Source organism: Pieris rapae, chromosome 20 (assembly GCF_905147795.1).
Source record: "Pieris rapae chromosome 20, ilPieRapa1.1, whole genome shotgun sequence".
Classification (NCBI taxonomy): domain Eukaryota; kingdom Metazoa; phylum Arthropoda; class Insecta; order Lepidoptera; family Pieridae; genus Pieris; species Pieris rapae.
The window spans coordinates 537884-556276 of record NC_059528.1 but is presented as its reverse complement, the minus strand read 5'-3'; the positions used below and the strand labels follow the sequence as shown (position 1 = coordinate 556276).

Sequence of the window (18393 nt, the reverse complement as noted above, 5' to 3'; positions counted from 1 at the left end):
TTGAGTTTGAGTTTTTCATCATATTTTGAAAAATTTTAAAGATTTTTATTTTTTTATTAAGAACTTGCTAGTGGTTTCTCCGTAAACCTTATTATTTAATTTTTTTAAATGAACAATTCAATTTATAAATGTATGAATAATGTATTTTAGATAGCATTTAAGGTAGACTAAGGTCTTATGGTGGTGCATGGTACAAAAAAGGTTATAGATATATTATGTATATGAAAATGCTATAGTGCTATAGTATGCTTATAGCCTTGATTTAACATTAAAAATGTGACTATCTACAGTCGAAAAAATAAGTGACATTTTCATTAAAAAAATTAAAGATGTTTTAGACTGCAAGTTTTAAGTGGTCTGTGCATTTCATATTAAAGGAAGAATTAAGAACTTAGTCGAAAAAAAAAAAAAAAAAACGCGGGAAGCTTCGAATTTGGCGGGCGCGATTTTTGTTTGAATTTTCTGTAAAATAATATTTTTTAAAATTTAGTGATCAGAATAGTTAAATATTGTATATATTTATAATTTGTATTATTATTTATATTTTTCTTCTTCTTTCTTCGAGTTTTGGTAAGCTTTTTTGAGTTTTATGAACGAGCCTCCGGACCCGGGGGGCACGGCGCCCCCCGCGGTTGCATTTATCACCATTTCCAATGAATCCGGTATGGATTCAGACTGTTCTTTGGCCTCTAAAAGGAAGCTGAAGCGCAGTCACAGGCAAAATTTACATAAAATTTGCAAACATTGCAATAAAAGGAAACGCAAAAGTACTACAGAACACTCTAAACCCTCAGACAGTCATTCTTGTCAATGCACAGATGAATTTGCTGAGACCACTGTGACACCACCAACTAACAATTTGCCTCCACCTAGTCCTTCCACAAATAAGACAACAATGCCTCTTTCCACCGGTATATCTTCTAAACCCACCACACAAATTGGTAGGGCTAGTTACGATGCCAATGACCACGGCCCGTTTGTGGTACATGTGCAGAAAGTACAATCTGCTGATGATGATAGCACAGTTTTACACCCAGTTGTATTCGGGAAATTTTTAAAAAAATTTCTGTTTAAAAATATTGTAGATAGTAGTTTAAAACGTATTGGCAGAAATAAAATGACATTAACTTTTAGTAAATATACAGACGCAAACAGCTTTATAAATTCAAACTGCTTACCAACTAACAACATGAAAGCTTTTATCCCTACTTTCAATATTACAAGGATGGGTTTGGTTAGGGGAGTACCAACGGAATGGTCTCCTGAAGATATTATGGAAAACACTAACATACCCATTGGGTGTGGGGAAATTATAAAAATCAGGCGACTTAATTATAAAATCATGGTCAATAACTCACCTACGTGGAAACCTTCACAAACAGTTGTTTTTACATTTGATGGACAAGTTTTGCCTAAACGGATATTTATGTGTTATAATTCTATGCCGGTTAAATTGTATGTGTATCCCACAATTCAGTGCTTTAATTGTTGCCGCTTTGGGCACACCAAGGTCCAATGCAGGTCAAAGCCCAGGTGTTACAAGTGTGGTCAAGGCCACACTGGAGATACTTGTAATGTAGAGGAAGACCATGGTTCTTGCTGCTTATGCTCTGGGCTGCACTTTGCTTCAAGCAAAAAATGCCCAGAATATGTGAGACAAACAGATATAAAAGTAACAATGGCAGAGAATAGCTTATCTTATATTGAAGCGTCAAAATTACATCCCCCAATTTCGAAATCATTTGCTGATGTTGTATCCTCTCTCCCAAGTAAATCTCTTCCTGGTGGAAATACAGTATTGCCTGGTTCACCACCTCCACGTACAATATCTTATAAAAAAACAGTCTTCACTAAACCCAGAACACCTCCTCAACACAGTAAAGGTTTCGATCATGTAGCACATGAGTCTCTTGTAAGAGACTACAATATGCCAGAGCCTTCTAATGGATGTGCATTACTATCATCGCCTAATGCAAATTCACAACAGACAATAATAGAGTTAATTACTACATTAATTAAATTACTACATTAATTAAATTACTTTCTCAACCTAATTTATCTATACCGTCCCACGCTGCTAATTTAATTAATTCCTACACTGATAATAATAATGGCCAACATGGACAGGTTAGTTCAATGGAACTGCCGCAGTATTATAAACAAAAAGCATGAAATTATACACATTATAAATAATTTTAATCCTTTTATTTTTTCTTTATCTGAAACCTGGCTAAAGCCAGATCAGGTATTCAAAATCCCTGGTTATTCTTGCTTAAGAGAAGACAGGGCTGATGGGTATGGTGGTGTATGCCTGCTCATCAGAAACTCAAGCATCTTTTCTTCCTTCCCTCTTCCTTCACATAGTAACAGCTTTTCTATCATTACAGCTATTGTTGATGGTATCTGTTTTGTCTCTATATATGTCCCTCACCCCTCCTTACAAATATTCAATGAAATTAAAAACTTAATTTCAGTTCTCCCTCAGCCTTTCATGATTCTGGGTGATTTCAACTCTCATCATACATCGTGGGGTAGTTCAGTATCTAATAGGTACGGGTATGAATTATTGGATATCTTAGACATGTATAACCTGTGCATTTTAAATACGGGTTCTCCTACTCGCCTTACAAAGCCTGGTGAAGTAATTAGTGCCATTGACCTGTCCATCTGTACTCCCAATTTAGCATCTTCTCTCTCTTGGTCTACTTTGTGTTCATCTTACAATAGTGATCATTATCCCATAATCATTTCATTTCCCTGTAAAAAAAATAGTAATATGTTTATTAAAAAGTCTCGCCTTAAACACAAAATCATAGACTCGAAATGGAGTCAATACAGTTTATTAGTAGAAGAGAAACTGAATAATTGCTCAGAAGATAATGTCACAAATAGTAATTATTTACAAGATGTTTTGTTAGAATCGGCTGATAGTGTTTTTCCTAGGAAAAAGCCGAGTAGTAATAAGTTGTCATCTCCACCATGGTGGGATGAAGAATGTACCACAGCTATTAAAAAACGCAAGGCAATTGAGCTTAATTATCGCAATGATATGACTATGGAAAAATACGAGGTCTTAATGAATGTAATGAAAGAGGTTAAAAAACTATTTAAAAAAAAGAAATCTGAGGGTTGGAGGAAATATTGTAGCTCTTTATCACCTGGAATAAATTCTTCTGTCATTTGGCGAAATATCAAAAGATTCAGGTCAGCTATCAATCCTTCTAACCCGTCGTTGCTTCCTATAGAATTAGCTGATCAATTCCTTGATCGCTTGGCTCCTCCTTCTGCTCCAGATCTCATCCACTCTTCTACACAAAATAACTCTGATGTTGTCCCTTCCTCACTAAATCTACCTTTTACGTTATTAGAATTAAAAGGTGTATTAAATTACGTTAAAGACAGTGCTCCTGGGGAAGATGGGATCCCATATTCCTTTTTGTCTCACCTTGGCGAAAATGGATTAAATTACTTTTTAAATTTAATAAATAAAGTTCTATTGACAAATGACATACCGCCATCTTGGCGAAGTCAAATAGTGCTGCCATTTTTAAAACCGTCTAAGATTCGATCTGATATTAAATCATACCGTCCTATAGTCTTGTCATCGGTGATAACAAAAGTTGTTTTTTTTTTTTTTTTTTTATATTATGGCCCGCACGGTTTGTGCATTGTGGCCCAGGGTCAAAACAGGGAAACGGGTAAAAAAATAAACGTAACGGATGGAACGGAATTAAGGAAAGGAAAATCTATAAAATAAAAGATCAATTCTTATAGAGATAGATATAAAAGGAGTGTAAGAAAAGATATTTACATATATACACATTCATAGGATCTAAATTTTTATATCATTACTTAAGATAAAAGCTGCTAAAAGTTTATATATATGTGGGTCCATTGTTGAAAGTAAACAGGATATGGATGAAGGGAAAGGAATTTGAAGGGAAATGAGACCGTCGATAAGAGCCGACCGTTCGCGCCGAGAACAAACAAAAATGATGTGATTCAAATCAGCTTCAGCATATCCACATTCGCACGTAGGGTTGTCAATAATATTAAACTTAGCAAGGTGAGCTGGGGTGCAGACGTGTCCCAGACGCATACGAGACAGTATTGTTGTAACTCTTTTACCGAATCTCAGTCTCCAAAACCAGGGCTTAATGGGTATAGAAGGTTGAATAGCACGATAATGGCGACCTTTTGAACGATCTTGATTCCAGGATTCAGTCCAGGAATTCCGGAGATAAATCCCAGAAAGAGCCATCAAGTCATGCGCATAGTTTCCAAAAATATCCACATCTCCACTATCCACTGCCTCATTGGCAATACGGTCGGCTTTTTCGTTTCCAGATATTCCACAGTGACCAGGAATCCATGCAAACGATACGGAATAGTTTTCTTTCAAACATTTCAATAGTAAGTTTCTAATTTCGGAAATGACAGGGAATTGATAATGTGATCCAAATGGGAACCGGGCTAGGGCATTTAAAGAACTAAGTGAATCTGTAAAAATTACAGTTTTTTGAAGTTTCAGTAGAAGGATGTATTCTAAAGCTTTGAATAGGCCAATACATTCGCCAGTGAACACGGAGGATTCAGGAGGGAGTTTAGTTTTTTGGACAATATTGTAGTTAGAATGTATTACACCTACACCTACACATCCATCACTGGAATGTTTAGATGCATCTGTAAATATTCGATGCCATTGTGGCCACTTAGTGTCAACAATATAATTAAATGTTAACTTTTGGTTTTTCTCAATTTTAACAAGACCTATGTTAGTATGTATAACGGGACAGATTATAAGGGAATTGTAACTATATTTAAACAAAGGATTGGAAGTCGCTTGGTGAGTAGGAGCCTTAAGAGAAGTAAATCTTGTGAAACTTTTAACCAAACATGGTGTGCGTTTGTTTTTCCAAAATTGAGAAGTGTGGATTAAAGATGTCAAGGATGTTAGTTTAGATGTAAGGATATGGTTACTAAATTGCATACAGCGGAATAGGAATTTATCAGATAGAAATTGTCGGCGTAAGTTTAATGGTGGCTCTACACATTCGGTTCTCATACAGTTGATTGGGGTTGACTTCATAGCTCCTAAGACTATTCTCATTGCTTTTGCTTGAATACTATCCAATTTTTTGAAAGCAGAAACATTTCCTGGTTCCAACAGGAAAGTACCGTAATCCATTACACTTCTGATTATGGCGTTGTAAATCAGTTTTAAGGAGTGTGAATGCGCTCCCCACCAAATGCCCGATAAACATCTAAGAATATTTAAATTTCGTTCACATCTCGCTGTTACATACTCACAGTGGGATACACCGGTGAGCTTAGAATCTAGAACTACCCCCAAGAATTTGATATTATTAGTCGAGGGAATCAAAACATTATCAAACTTTACCTGGACCGGGGGAGGCTTACGCATTCTGGAAAACAACACAACCCTGCTCTTGGATACAGATATGTCTAGACCATTCGAAGTCAGCCATGAGTTTAAAAATGAAAGGGAAGATGTTAGAGTTTGACAATTATTTTCAATTGATTTGCCCGATTTGTATATAAGAAGATCGTCTGCATATTGTAGTACGTTTGTTGATGCCTGCAATGATGTTTCTAAATCATACGTATAGATGTTATAGAGCAAAGGACTGAGTACAGAACCCTGTGGTAATCCTTTCCATACGGTCCGAGATAGTTTGACATCTTCAATAAATAAATTTATGTATCTTTCACTGAGCATATCTATAACAAAGTTTGTTAGAATTGGTGGTACGTTTAAGCATAGCAGTTTTTCCCTGAGAACCGATATAAGAACATTGTCATAAGCTGAGCTTATATCTAAGAAAGTAGCTACTACTGACTCATTGTTTGAAAATGCTAATCGTAAGTCTGTAGTGAATATTGCTAAGCTATCCATTGTGCTTCTACTTTTTCTAAAACCGAATTGGGTCGTTGCTAATAGATTTTTATTCTCTAAAAACCATTCTAAACGGATTTTTACTAGGTGTTCTGCTATTTTCATTAAAACAGAAGAAAGGACAATGGGTCTGTAAGAAGAAGGATCATCGGTTGGCTTATTCTCTTTTAAAATAGGTATAATTGATTGAGTGATCCAAGACTTGGGAATGCACCCAGAAATCATAATAGAATTTATAATATTTAAGTACAGCATCAGCATTCGGTCCGAAAGATTTTTCAAAAAAGAATATGGAATCCCATCTTCTCCTGGAGTAGAGTCTTTTACCTTATTAAGCACACCTTTAAGTTCGATCAAAGAAAACGGAGCGTTTATTCCACTTAGGTCATCAAAAATGTAAGCAGGAATAGTTAATGGAGGAAATCTCTGTTCCGGTACAGAAGGGGGAGCAAGATGATCCATAAACTGATCAGCTAGAGTTATCGGTAATTTAGAAGAAGGGGAATTATTATATGCAGATCTAAATCTACGAATATTACGCCAGACCTCTGACGGGCTGACATCTGGACTAATGGATGCACAAAATGATTGCCAACCATCGTATTTCTTTTTCTTAAACAATTTTTTAGTTCTACGGGCAGATTCTAAATATAACTCGAAATTTTCTTCTGACATATCCTCGCAGTATTTTTTTTCGGCCTGTTTTCTTTCTTTTATTGCAGCTGTGCATTCATGATCCCACCAGGGAGGTGAAGGAATTTGCGATCGGACCTTAGTTTTAGTGCAAAAAGATTCATCGGCAGCTTCAATCAAAACCTGAGAAAGAATTTCTGCGGAGATCTGGCTACCTTCTTGAGAATAAGTATTAGTTTTCTGCTCTACTATTTGGTTGAATAATTTCCAATCTGCGTTGTTTAATCTGTATTTAAAACGAGGAGAGCGATTGGTTTTGATAGGTTTGTATGAAGGAAAAGTAATTACAAGTGGAAAGTGGTCACTACCATACGAAGATGCTAGAGGGTGCCAGTCCAAAGTTGAAGCTAAATCAGGTGAACATAAAGATAGATCAGGCGCACTTGCACCTTCGCTTGGACCAGTAACACGAGTTGGCAGCCCAGTGTTTAAAATACATATACCATGAGAATCTATAATATCTAATAATTGATCTCCATAATAGTTGGAAGAAGTGCTTCCCCAAGATTGATGTTGGCAATTAAAATCACCTAGGACTAAGAAAGGCCTTGGGAGGATGGAGAACAGTTGATTAAGATGAGAAAAAATATTTACATTAGGACGAGAAAAATAAATAGATACTATACAAATTTTATTTACAATAGCAGCAATGACTGACAAGTCATCACCGAATGAGGGAAGTGGAAATAAGGAATAGGGGAGATTATTTTTAATGACTATGGCAACACCGCCATAGCCGTCAGGTCTGTCCTGTCGGAGAATAACATAACCTGGAATTCGAAATGTCAATTTCGGGCGAAGCCATGTTTCCGACAGAGTTGAGACAAAAGGTTCAAATTTATTATGCAAATAGATTAAATCGTTTTTATTGCAGATTGCGCTTCTGCAATTCCACTGGATTATTTGTTCGCGTTCTGGACGCATAAGTGGATTTTAATTGAGTTAAGGAAGCAAGTGTTGGGCGGCGTTGTTCGGTTACATTGTTGTCAGAGTTAGAAATGGATTTTATTTCAGTCAAAAGTTGGATAACATCAGAGATTGAGAACATTGTTTCATTATTGTTGACGTTACTGTTTATTAAAGCGACCCCGTTAGGAGAAGCTGGAGCATCATAGTCCTTTATTAAACTGAAGTGTTCTGTTTTGTTATACCCCAGTCGTTTTAGTTTGGGGGTTGTTGGTTTAACAAATATGTTTTTCTTATAAGATCTACTATACGACGGAATCGAGGAAGAGGAAGGCGATACAGATGGCACAGGAGAATCAGGAGAATTATGCATGTTTGAAAACTTTACTATTTCAGCAAAAGATTTTGAGACAGGATCATACACTTTGTTTGCTTCTGCGTAAGATACACATTTCTGAGCCATATATAATTTAATTTTAGTCTGTCGTTCATATTCTGGACATTTCCTATTTGTAGCAAAGTGTAGACCTGAACACAGACAGCAAGATGCTGCATCATCTTGTATGTTGCATGTGTCCCCAGTATGGCCTTGGCCACACTTGTAACATCGGGGTCGAGAGTTACAATTGGACTTAGTATGACCAAATCGGCAACAAGAATAACACTGAATAGTGGGGTATGAATAAAGTTCCACCGGTAGGGCATTGTAGCATACAAACACATGTTTTGGTAGAGCTTGGCCATCAAAAGTTATAACAACAGTCTGTGATGGCTTCCACTCAGGTGGGGAGCTGTTACGCACTTTATAATTTAGGCGTCTAATTTTTATTATTCCTCCGCTGCCTACAGGTAAAGAGATATTGTCTAATATATCTTCAGGAGACCATTCTGCGGGAACACCCCGCACAAGCCCCATTCGAGTCACATTAAATGAAGGAATAAAAGCTTTAAAATTATTAATTGTCAGGCAAGGATTATTAACAAATTCATTTGCAAATTTGTGGTCTGAAAATGATAGGGAAATTCGGTTTCTGCCTATCCTTTTAATGCTACCATTAATAATGTTTTTAAATGAATTTTTCTTTAGGAAATACCCAAATTGGACTGGGTGCAAGGAGGCGATGCCAGTATCTGAAGAAACTTTTTGCACATGAACTACAAATGGCCCTATGTCATAGGCCTCATAAAACGATCGGCCTGTAGGGTTTTTTGGAGACTGAGAACTATCTGATGGGGGGTGTTGTTGGGTATTAACAGTTACACTTGTATTATGTGCTGGGTAACCTTTTTGCTGAAAACTATCTATATCGTTAGCGTTCTTAATCTCAGTACATAATGAGGGAAATTCAATATCCGGTATTTGGCACGAACAATCAGTCTCTTTTTGCTTGTTACGACGCGTCGGGTCAAATCTTTTTTTCCTCTTATTACAATGTTTGCAAATTTTACCTAATCTCATTCTTTTACGGTCACTCCGTTGATCCACATCTGTGTCAACACTGGACTCGTCCAGTTTAGAAAATCTATTTTCTACTATAATATTACACGCAACCTCAGGGGGCGAGCCCCCGATATCCGGGGGCTCGTTCATTTTTTCGCCTGATTCCAGGCCTTGAGGAAAAAGTATAAAAACTTACCAAATGCTGAAGAATATATACACAAATTAAAGAAATAAACAATTAAGTTAAACTACTACATACAATATATACAAATTGATCTTTTATATCAATTAAATTAAATTTATAAATTTTACTAAAAAACAAAACTCCCGCCACGACCAACGTTTCCCGCCTTTTTTTTCACAAAAGTTGTTGAACATTTAATTAAAAATCGGCTTGAATGGTATATAGAAAATAATAAATATCTGTCACCAACTCAGTTTGGATTTCGAAAAGGTAAAAGTGTGTGTGACAATTTAGGCATATTAGTCACGGACATTCGTAATGCTTTCTCAAATAAAAAGTCAGTAGTCGCAGCTTTCTTGGATATTAATTCGGCTTATGATAATGTTTTGTTACATATTCTAAAAAGTAAATTAGATAAATTAAAGGTTCCTTATTTTTTAAATAATTTCATTGTAAATCTTCTATCAGAGAGGAAAATTATTTTAGATGTTGGCGGCCCTAACATGCCTAGTAGGCTGGTATGGAAGGGCTTGCCACAAGGGTCTGTGCTGAGTCCTTTATTGTACAATATTTATACACATGACCTAGAAAACTCTATCGGAGATTCAGTTAGTATATTACAATATGCCGATGACTTGGTTATTTATGCCTCTGATAAGTCTGTAAGTAATGCTGAACAACGTATCTCGTCCTCTTTATCTTTCCTAAAATCTTGGATGGATGCAAATGGCCTAGATCTGTCTCCCTCAAAAAGTACCGTCGTACTTTTCACTAAATCCAGAACTCCTCCCTCACCAACTATAAGATATGATTGCGATAATATATTACCCGTCAATAATCAAGTAAAGTTCTTAGGAGTTATACTTGATTCTAAACTAACAGGTCAACCACACTGCGAATTTGTGGTTGGTAAATGTGAGCGACACTTGAATATGCTGAGATGTCTCAGTGGAGTTTGGTGGGGTGCTCACCCGGCCACATTGAGGTTGGTATATAATGCTGTCATTAGAAGCGTTCTTGATTTTGGGACCTTTTTCTTAGATCCAGGTAATGTAGCAGGCTTTAGAAAACTAGATCTCATACAGTCTAGGGCTTTGAGGATTGTTTCTGGTGCTATGAAATCGAGCCCGGTTAATGCTCTGCAAATAGAATGTTGTGACCCTCCATTAAACTTAAGGCGTCAATATCTGTCAGATAGATTCATTTTTAGAACTGTCCAGTTCCATAATCATCCCCTCATTTCCAAACTGGAATCTCTTTCTCAAAAATTACCCTCTTCACATAAACCTTTACCTTGTCTATTAAAAAGCTTTCTGAAATTTAAACAATTACAAGCCCCAACTCATTCCTTTTATATACTTCCCCTATTTAGCTCTTCTTATGATTCTCTACTTCTTTCTCCTGAGATATGCTTTTCTATTGGCATTGAAAAATCTGATTTTAATGCCAATGCAAACTTTAATTCCAATGTCAATATGAAATGGCCTAACTGGCATCAAATGTATACAGATGCTTCTAAACACTCCAATGGGTGTGTTGGTGTTGGAGTGTACCACAAACAGTACAACATAGTTCAGAAAATTAAATTACCTCCAGAATCATCGGTCTTTACCGGTGAATGTTTTGGACTACTAAAAGCTCTTGAATATGTGCTGTGTTTCAAACTCAAAAAAACCGTTGTATTTACCGATTCCTTAAGTGCATTACAGAGCTTAGCAAAATTTTCACTTAAACTAAACCCATTCTTTCATGTTATATTTGAATGTAGGAGAAAGCTGTTGCAATGCCAATTACACAAATATTTAGTATCATTTTGTTGGATACCTAGTCACTGTGGTATCTCTGGAAATGTGAAAGCTGACAGTTTGGCTAACAGTGCTACTGTGACCGGTGACGTATACCCGTACAAGAATTTTGGCCATGATCTTGCTGCTTTGCCCGGCATATATCTCCACAAATCGTGGAGATATATGCCGTTATATATGTGTTGGGAAAAGAACGGCCGGATTAAGGGTCGTTTCTTGTATGCTATACAGTCTTCCGTTCCCAGGAAGCCGTGGTTTTCCAAATTGTCGCTTGGTAAAACTGCTACTTCTACTATAATCCGTATGCGTCTGGGACATAACAGCCTTCCAGTTCATTTGCACAAACTCGGTATCGTAACTAGTACCGCCTGTGAGTGTGGCGAGAGCTATTCTGACTTGAATCATGTTTTCTTTTCTTGTCCTAAGTATGACCATTCTTCCTTATATACTTCTTTAGTTTCTCTGTCCGTTCCCCTTCCTACCAATATTTATTTACTTCTTCGAGATTTAAATCCCCTTGTATATAGTATTATAAGTATGTTTATTGTAAATAATAACATTAAACTATAATTTTGATTTTTTTCCATTATTAATTATTCTGATTTTTTGTAAATTTATGCGCTTTCAATTATTTATGTTATGTCGCGATTGGTTTCCTTAGTTTTTTCATTATGCATAAACTGTAAATAATTTAAACAACGAATTATAAAAATCCCATACTTGACGCTGGCTAATGCACAAACAGTGTTAGAGCCAAAGGGAAAAAAAAAAAAAAAAAAGAACTTAGTCAAAACTCAAAACAATAGTCATTAGTCAACAAGTTGAGGATTATCATTCAGTGTGAACTGTGAACATTAAACTTTTACTTTTTAAAATAATTTTTAAGTCAATTTAATAGGGCCTATTGTAGAATATAAATATATCTTATTTAAAAACAAAGTTAGATTTTTTGGTATTTTGAATTTCTACTGTTTCTATAGTGAAGTTTTATCTGACCTTCACAGGTATTTCTCAATTTCCACCTACAAGTGGACTTGAGAAATGAAAAGTTATTTGAATAATGTCATCCTATGTATCTATGTGCTTTAAATGGTAATTAAAGTAACACAATTACCTAATTAACTTATGCAATTACCTCGCTAGTAGCCGTGTTATATCTGTTTTATCCGAAGATTCATTAGGTACTGTTTCATTCCTAGACTTTTTAAGTGTGAAATCTGAAACTTGTGTTTAATATAAACCTTACCGCACCTCCCGATCAAAAATGCCCAAAAAACTGTTAAAATTTTTAATAGTGTTTGATAATACTTCTTTGCTTTATTTTCCTGGACAATTCTTATCAGGAAAAGTGTTAATGGAATTACAAGATGACACTCCGGTATTGGGTAAGCATATAACATAGAAGTATTTTTCCACTAATGAGTACTAACATTGCTAATGTTTTGGCTTCAATCAATATATTATGTTTTACACAAAATTATGTTAACTTTAGAATGTTTTTAAGTAAGCTATTTTATTAATTAAATATTATATGAACAAAATATTATGTGGGTGGTGGAAGGTTAACTACATTAATGAGATATTATGATTTATATTTGATTGATAATATATCAATACTATTTTAGGTTTACATTTCCATGTGATTGGGGAAGGAGTAGTGCGAGTGGGCTCTGGTCGACATGAGAGATTATTTGACAAAGAAAATTATATTGATTTTAGAATGAGGTTGTTAGGGGAACCAGGTAAAAAATATCTCATTAGAAAATCTCAATGTCTTAACAAAGCTCTTTAGATCATAGTAGAACATCCTTGCCCACAGGTCATAGTGCATCTATATTGTCACCAGGCATCCATAGTTTTCCATTTAAATTAGGTTTGCCAATGGGCCTCCCTTCCACATTTCTTGGAACACATGGATGGGTACAATACTTTTGCAAAGCTGCATTGAGAGAGCCAAATGGATTAACACACAAGAATCAACAAGTTTTTATAGTTATGAATCCTATTGATCTTAATTTGGAACCTCCTGTCTTGTCAGTAAGTACTTTCTATTATTTATATCATCTTCAAGATTATTTTATCTTGAATATTATAATTTTTTTAAATATTCTAATATTCTGATTCAATGTGAAAATAATAGTAGCTTACATTAGGCAGGTATTTGTGAAAGTAATAATTGGTTTCAAATTATTGCATTTTATTTTATGTAGCGGGTAATTTGTTCCAGGCTGTTAAATGTTCATATAGCCATGACATGTATAAAATTCTTTAAAAAAATCTTAATTTCCGAATTACTTAGGTATTTATTGTGTTAATGAATCCAAATTTATATAAAAAAAAAGCAAATATTTGAAAGGGTTATAAAACATAGTTAATAGTGCATATAAACAAATATAGGGTTTTTTTTATTTTAGCAAGAATTTGAGTTGGAAGTAGAGCATAAGCTTGGCGTGGGTTGTGTGGGTGGTGGATCTGTCCGTTGTCGTGTTTCTTTGGATCGCGGTGCATATATACCTGGGCAGAGTGTTGTGCTAACTGCACATATTGTCAACAATTCAAGAACAGCATTAAGGTGTACAAGAGCAGCACTCACAGAGGTATAATTTTATTGTAACTTACATAATACTAATAATTGAATCCATCCATTTCCATGAATTTTTAAACTAGTCAACAAAGTACCTAATTTAAACATGTAGTTTATGAAAGAATGAACATATATGGCTATTAATACTTTTTAACATGCTTGTTGAGATATCATATACTTTATAGTATGTTATTAGTATATAAATCAGTCACGTAAATGTTTCTTATATTTATCGTAAGTGTTTACTACTTACTAATAATATTTTCTAGACAATTCAGTACATAGCCCACGGCAAAGTGGCAGCTCGCGAAGTCCGCGAATTATCTCGCCTGGCGCACGGAAAAACTCGAGCAGGTGAAACAGACCGATGGCGAGGGGAATTACTTTATGTACCACCCCTTCCGCCTACTAACCTCCGTGGGTGTCATTTAATATCAGTGCAGTATGATGTCTTTGTAAGTATTTCTTATGTTTGTAAATTTCTAATCACAATAAGAAAATATAATTATATTTCCAGTAATCCAGAGCCTAGTGGAGTTTTAAGTTGCAAGCATAAGTGATCATAAAGTCGGCACCCTTTTAGAACCCAATTTCTTGGTTGTTGAAAGTTGCATAAGTGTTCATTGTAGTACATAAATTACAAACACATTCAATAGATTATGCAATATGTTGAAGGATAAAAATATTCTTATAAATTCAATTCAGTCTTTTGAATTTAATTTTTATTGCTTACAATATATACATATATGTCTGTAGCTTTTATGTTTCTTTATCATAAACATTATTTTAAATTACAGTTTATTATTGAGCCAAAAAGTTTGGAAAAAGAAATCAAACTACAGTTACCCATATTGCTGGGCACCTATCCATTCCGTGATGATGATGAAGAGGCACATCCTCCTACTCACTACCCGAGTACTCTTCCCATTTTTAGACCCTGGCTTAATGAGAAACAGACATAATGATATAATAACCTCATGGACCACAAAAGAGGTTGATTATGCATTTCCAATACATACTTTTTTTAAATCTATAGAAATATTTTTAACTGTTTATAAGACACAATTAAGAATCTTATTTACATTTTAGCCGTAAGTTTTTGAATGCTTTGTTGGCATAAGTTTGTATACCTAAGCCAATATAGCTACCTAATAGGAATTTGTAATGTTTAACATTCCAATAATACAGACATTTCCAATACATATTTAGACCTAGTGCCATTTAGTGATAACATTTTTTATATTCTCTTTAAAGTTATGATAATATTAATGATGTAATTATATTATTAAATCATTTATTGGAATTTTATAGTTTTCTAATGACATTGTATATTAACCTGTGATATATGTCCGTCCATTAATTGTATCTCAACTTATTTAAATAAGATTTTTTTAATACATAATAAATATTTTTACTAATTTCGTAAAATAAGTTTTTATTTAAGAACCACTTTTTTATATTTCCGTAATTTTAAGGAAATGAAAGAAGCAACTGTAAACCTCTTATTTTATTAAAGCAACAATTCAAATCTTTTCATCAAAAGGTTTTTAAAAGAACAGAAAGAAAGTTTGGGAACCAAGATACAAATGATTACAACTGAATTATGGGTTTGTAAGATGTAATTTACAATTAACTCAATCAAACTTTATTTTACAATGGTTTTTTTCAGAAGATACTTTGGAAATCCTAAAACTGTCAATAAGAGACAGGTTATTAAATGATAGTAATTACAAAATAACATTGTTTTGTTACAACTGAGCTATCATTGTTTCTACTGATTTTTCTTAAAACTGAACTTTAGTAATAAAAATTTATTATATGTACCACTACTGCCAATTGCATGAGTAAGCACTGTAAAAAGAAGGGTAGTTACAAAAATCAAGCTAGCTTGTTAGCCAAAGCCAAGTGAAGGCCGGCGAGTTGGGTAGTCCACTTATCGAGGGCGGAATATCGCGCTGCCCCGCGTGTACTACTTGCTAGTTCCAGCACTGAGTTCACTTGATCGATGCGACCGCTAATAGTACTGAAAAGTGACATTAAAAATAAGAAGCATCTATAATCATGTTATTTTTAATTGTGCTTCACACTTGAATTACATAACATTTACAGTCTGCTAATAAATTTGCTATTTGTTATATAAAGGATTACTTCTGTACACTTAATTGAAACAGTTACTGCAATAATCAGGTAAAAATTAAATGCTATTTACTGATATACGCTAGTAGTATACATATATATGCACTTACTTATCAAGAATGCATGTAACAAGGAGGTTCTCCACCTCTTTCTCATCAATATTTAATTCTTTAGATATAAAAGGAATATGAATCCTAGTGTATGGTCCAATTAGCTTAATCAATACTTGAGTTCTAATGTTTCTTAACAGATCTTCAATGTGTTCTCGGATAAAGGGATCATCCATTATATTGTTTCTATTATGTTTGAGAATAGACTCAAATTCATTTATATCATTATTCTGATATGCCATCACTAAATTTGTCATTGCAAGTATTTCTGGATCATTTTTGTATGGTTTTGCTTCTTGAGAATCAAATGGATTAATGCCAGATTTCATAAGCCTAGAATAAAAAAAAAACTTTTGTAAATTTGACTTATTTATAAACTTTAATGAAAACCTGTAAATAATAAGTGAAAACTAGTTTATTTGTAAAAATATGTTATGGTATATATGTGAAATAACTCTGTAATAACTTGTGAAAATTGTATAATAGTGTAGTTACTTACATGTTAGCCAGTACTAAATACTTGAGACAGGTTGTACGACGTGGGCTTCCTGATTCATCATAATTTTTAAACGCCTCAAAAAAGTCTGTATGGGCCTTTTCAAACTCTCCTTCACGCAGGTGCATTTTACCACCACATTCTACAAGATGCATCATATTCTGATTAAAATATAGAATTACACAATACGCGTCAATGAACTTGTTATGTAATTTTTTTTTGGTTACAGTACTCTAACCTTTTAAGTCATTCACATAAGTACTTCCTTCTACCCAACTACAATTGCATACCTCTTATAACTCCCATGATGAGTGGATGCGGTATGGCCGATTTGATATGCAGTGATTGTTCATAAAGCGCTTTTAATTTCTTATTATTTTTTTGGGCAGTGTACATTTGTATTTCTAAAGCGTAAATTTCTAAAAGTTGTGTGCCTTTCTTAAGGTCATCCTCACCATCATCTGTCTGAAAATGTAAGTTAAGTGTTAAAACTATTATGAATAAAATAAATACTTATTCACATGATAACTTATATTTCTGATAGGTTAATTTCTGATACCATATTAGGGCTATAAATCTAAATTGAAGTCTTTTTGAACAAGTATAACAAAGAATCTACAATATACCTGACAGCTCTGATGTAGTTGCTTAAGAATCTTAGCTAATTTGTTAAAATCTCCTCTGTCATAATACAATTTTCCCAACTTAGTATTTGTTTTAAACCAAAGCCTATCATTTTTTGCATCCTTTAATGCTTCAAGAGTAGTTTCATAGAAGTCTTGAAGAAGCTCCATCTGAGGGGATAATAAAATATATAAAATAAGATGAGTATATAATGATAATGTAAATTTACTCAATTTATAGTATTAAAATTTGTCAATTGCTTGTATTGCAAAATATATTGCAAATGTTATTATGAATAAGTAATAATAATTACAATCTAGAAGGAACAGAAACATTTTATAATAGTACCAGATGTTTGTGTCTGTCTCATGTTGATTTAATATTTTATTTATGACCCCATAATTAGTCTATATACTTACATTTCTAGAGGTGGAGATATAATCAAGGATAGAATTAATTGATTTTTCAGAATGATTTCTTGTAACTGCACTCTTAATATATGTAAGAAGTTGTTTATATCTTGTCATCATCTCCGTGAAATTTCCCTAAAAAATACAAGTGTTACTACTAACATAGAATTAAAGTAAAATATGTAGATCTTAAGTTAAGAAAATCACTCACCAATTTAAAATTTATTTTAATCATTTGTTTAAGAGCCTTAAAACCCCATTCTCCTTTCTCCCCACCTTCAAGCTCCAAAACCTTTTGGAAACTGAGTAATGCAGCAGCTGGTTCATCTTCTTTTAGAGCTTTACTGTTGTAGTATTGGTTCTCAAGGTCTACATCTGGTTCTGAGTTACTGTCCTCAGAATACTCCTTAAAAATAGTTAAGTTATAAATATCTTCTTTATACAAACATAACTCAAGTGTTAGCTATATTATTCAAGCTTCTAAACCAGCTTATTACAAACATAACTCAAAAGTATTAGCTTTTCTTATTCAGAGCTTCCAAAGCTTGATGGATTGGTTTAGAATATCATAATGCAAAATATGAAATTCTCTTCTCTATTTATTTAACTTATTTTTTGACGTTCATAAGTGTGATTGTTTATATATATGAATAAAGATATTTTGAGTTTGAGTTATTCCAAGAATGCATAAGATATTTACCAAGCCATAGTCCTCCTCCTCTTCACACATGTAATCGTCATCGTTGTCAGACATTATCAGGCGAACGCGCGCTCTAAAAATTGTCTACAATACAGTGCTTGTGTCTTAGAGAATACTAGTGATACAACTGCAATTAAATGTCTGTCATTTTATGTTTAAAAAGTATAAAATGAAAGCTTATGTGTTTTACCTACCTATGATAAATTAAATATCACATAAATTATTATAAATAAAGTATAATTATAAAATAATAAGTCGGCATTCAGAGTACAGTATTGATAATGCGATAGTTGATACTTATTACTTGAAACTTGAACGTAATGAGAATTGACATTAAGAGGTAATTGGAAATGTCAAATTACATCATGATTTTTATGAAATGATATA

At 33.9% G+C, this 18393-nt stretch overlaps 3 protein-coding genes across 5 annotated transcripts; 2 read left to right on the top strand and 1 right to left on the bottom strand.

The window, feature by feature from the left end:
* Positions 1–3495: 3495 nt before the first annotated feature.
* LOC123690043 lies at positions 3496–11991 on the top strand. Its single transcript, XM_045632533.1, has 3 exons — positions 3496–3620; positions 9325–11316; positions 11951–11991. Exons 2-3 carry the CDS (start codon positions 9645–9647, stop codon positions 11989–11991), a joined length of 1713 nt encoding a protein of 570 aa, XP_045488489.1. The 5' UTR covers positions 3496–3620; positions 9325–9644.
* Positions 11777–14548, top strand: LOC110994990 (arrestin domain-containing protein 4). Its single transcript, XM_022261941.2, has 7 exons — positions 11777–11793; positions 11951–12331; positions 12572–12688; positions 12766–12983; positions 13361–13543; positions 13800–13985; positions 14328–14548. The coding sequence occupies exons 2-7, from the start codon at positions 12211–12213 to the stop codon at positions 14490–14492; spliced, it is 990 nt and encodes a 329-aa protein (XP_022117633.1). The 5' UTR covers positions 11777–11793; positions 11951–12210; the 3' UTR covers positions 14493–14548.
* A 474-nt stretch (positions 14549–15022) lies between these two features.
* On the bottom strand, positions 15023–18328 carry LOC110994977 (COP9 signalosome complex subunit 2). Of its 3 annotated transcripts, none has more exons than XM_022261915.2 (9): positions 18201–18328; positions 18007–18133; positions 17518–17712; positions 17316–17441; positions 16899–17066; positions 16563–16737; positions 16276–16414; positions 15777–16109; positions 15023–15553 (listed from the first exon to the last, which is right to left on the bottom strand). In XM_022261915.2, the coding sequence occupies exons 2-9, from the start codon at positions 18058–18060 to the stop codon at positions 15409–15411; spliced, it is 1335 nt and encodes a 444-aa protein (XP_022117607.1). In that variant the 5' UTR covers positions 18061–18133; positions 18201–18328; the 3' UTR covers positions 15023–15408. The 3 variants fall into 3 exon arrangements, with proteins under 3 accessions (XP_022117607.1, XP_022117611.1, XP_022117608.1); XM_022261919.2 differs by having other exon boundaries at positions 18007–18079; positions 18201–18324; XM_022261916.2 differs by lacking the exon at positions 18201–18328 and having other exon boundaries at positions 18007–18182.
* Between the last annotated feature and the right edge of the window lie 65 nt (positions 18329–18393).

Excerpts from the sequence above, each read along its gene's own strand:
- LOC123690043 (XM_045632533.1), top strand. The coding sequence starts at position 9,645 with ATGCCTAGTAGGCTGGTATGGAAGGGCTTGCCACAAGGGTCTGTGCTG. Across the intron at positions 11,317-11,950 it reads TATCGTAACTAGTACCGCCT|GTATTTCTCAATTTCCACCT; the intron begins GTGAGTGTGGCG and ends TGACCTTCACAG.
- LOC110994990 (XM_022261941.2), top strand. The coding sequence starts at position 12,211 with ATGCCCAAAAAACTGTTAAAATTTTTAATAGTGTTTGATAATACTTCT. Across the intron at positions 12,332-12,571 it reads AGATGACACTCCGGTATTGG|GTTTACATTTCCATGTGATT; the intron begins GTAAGCATATAA and ends ATACTATTTTAG. Across the intron at positions 12,689-12,765 it reads GAGGTTGTTAGGGGAACCAG|GTCATAGTGCATCTATATTG; the intron begins GTAAAAAATATC and ends CCTTGCCCACAG.
- LOC110994977 (XM_022261915.2), bottom strand. The coding sequence starts at position 18,060 with ATGTCTGACAACGATGACGATTACATGTGTGAAGAGGAGGAGGACTAT. Across the intron at positions 16,738-16,898 it reads AACTACATCAGAGCTGTCAG|ACAGATGATGGTGAGGATGA; the intron begins GTATATTGTAGA and ends TTACATTTTCAG. Across the intron at positions 15,554-15,776 it reads GTTACATGCATTCTTGATAA|TACTATTAGCGGTCGCATCG; the intron begins GTAAGTGCATAT and ends GTCACTTTTCAG.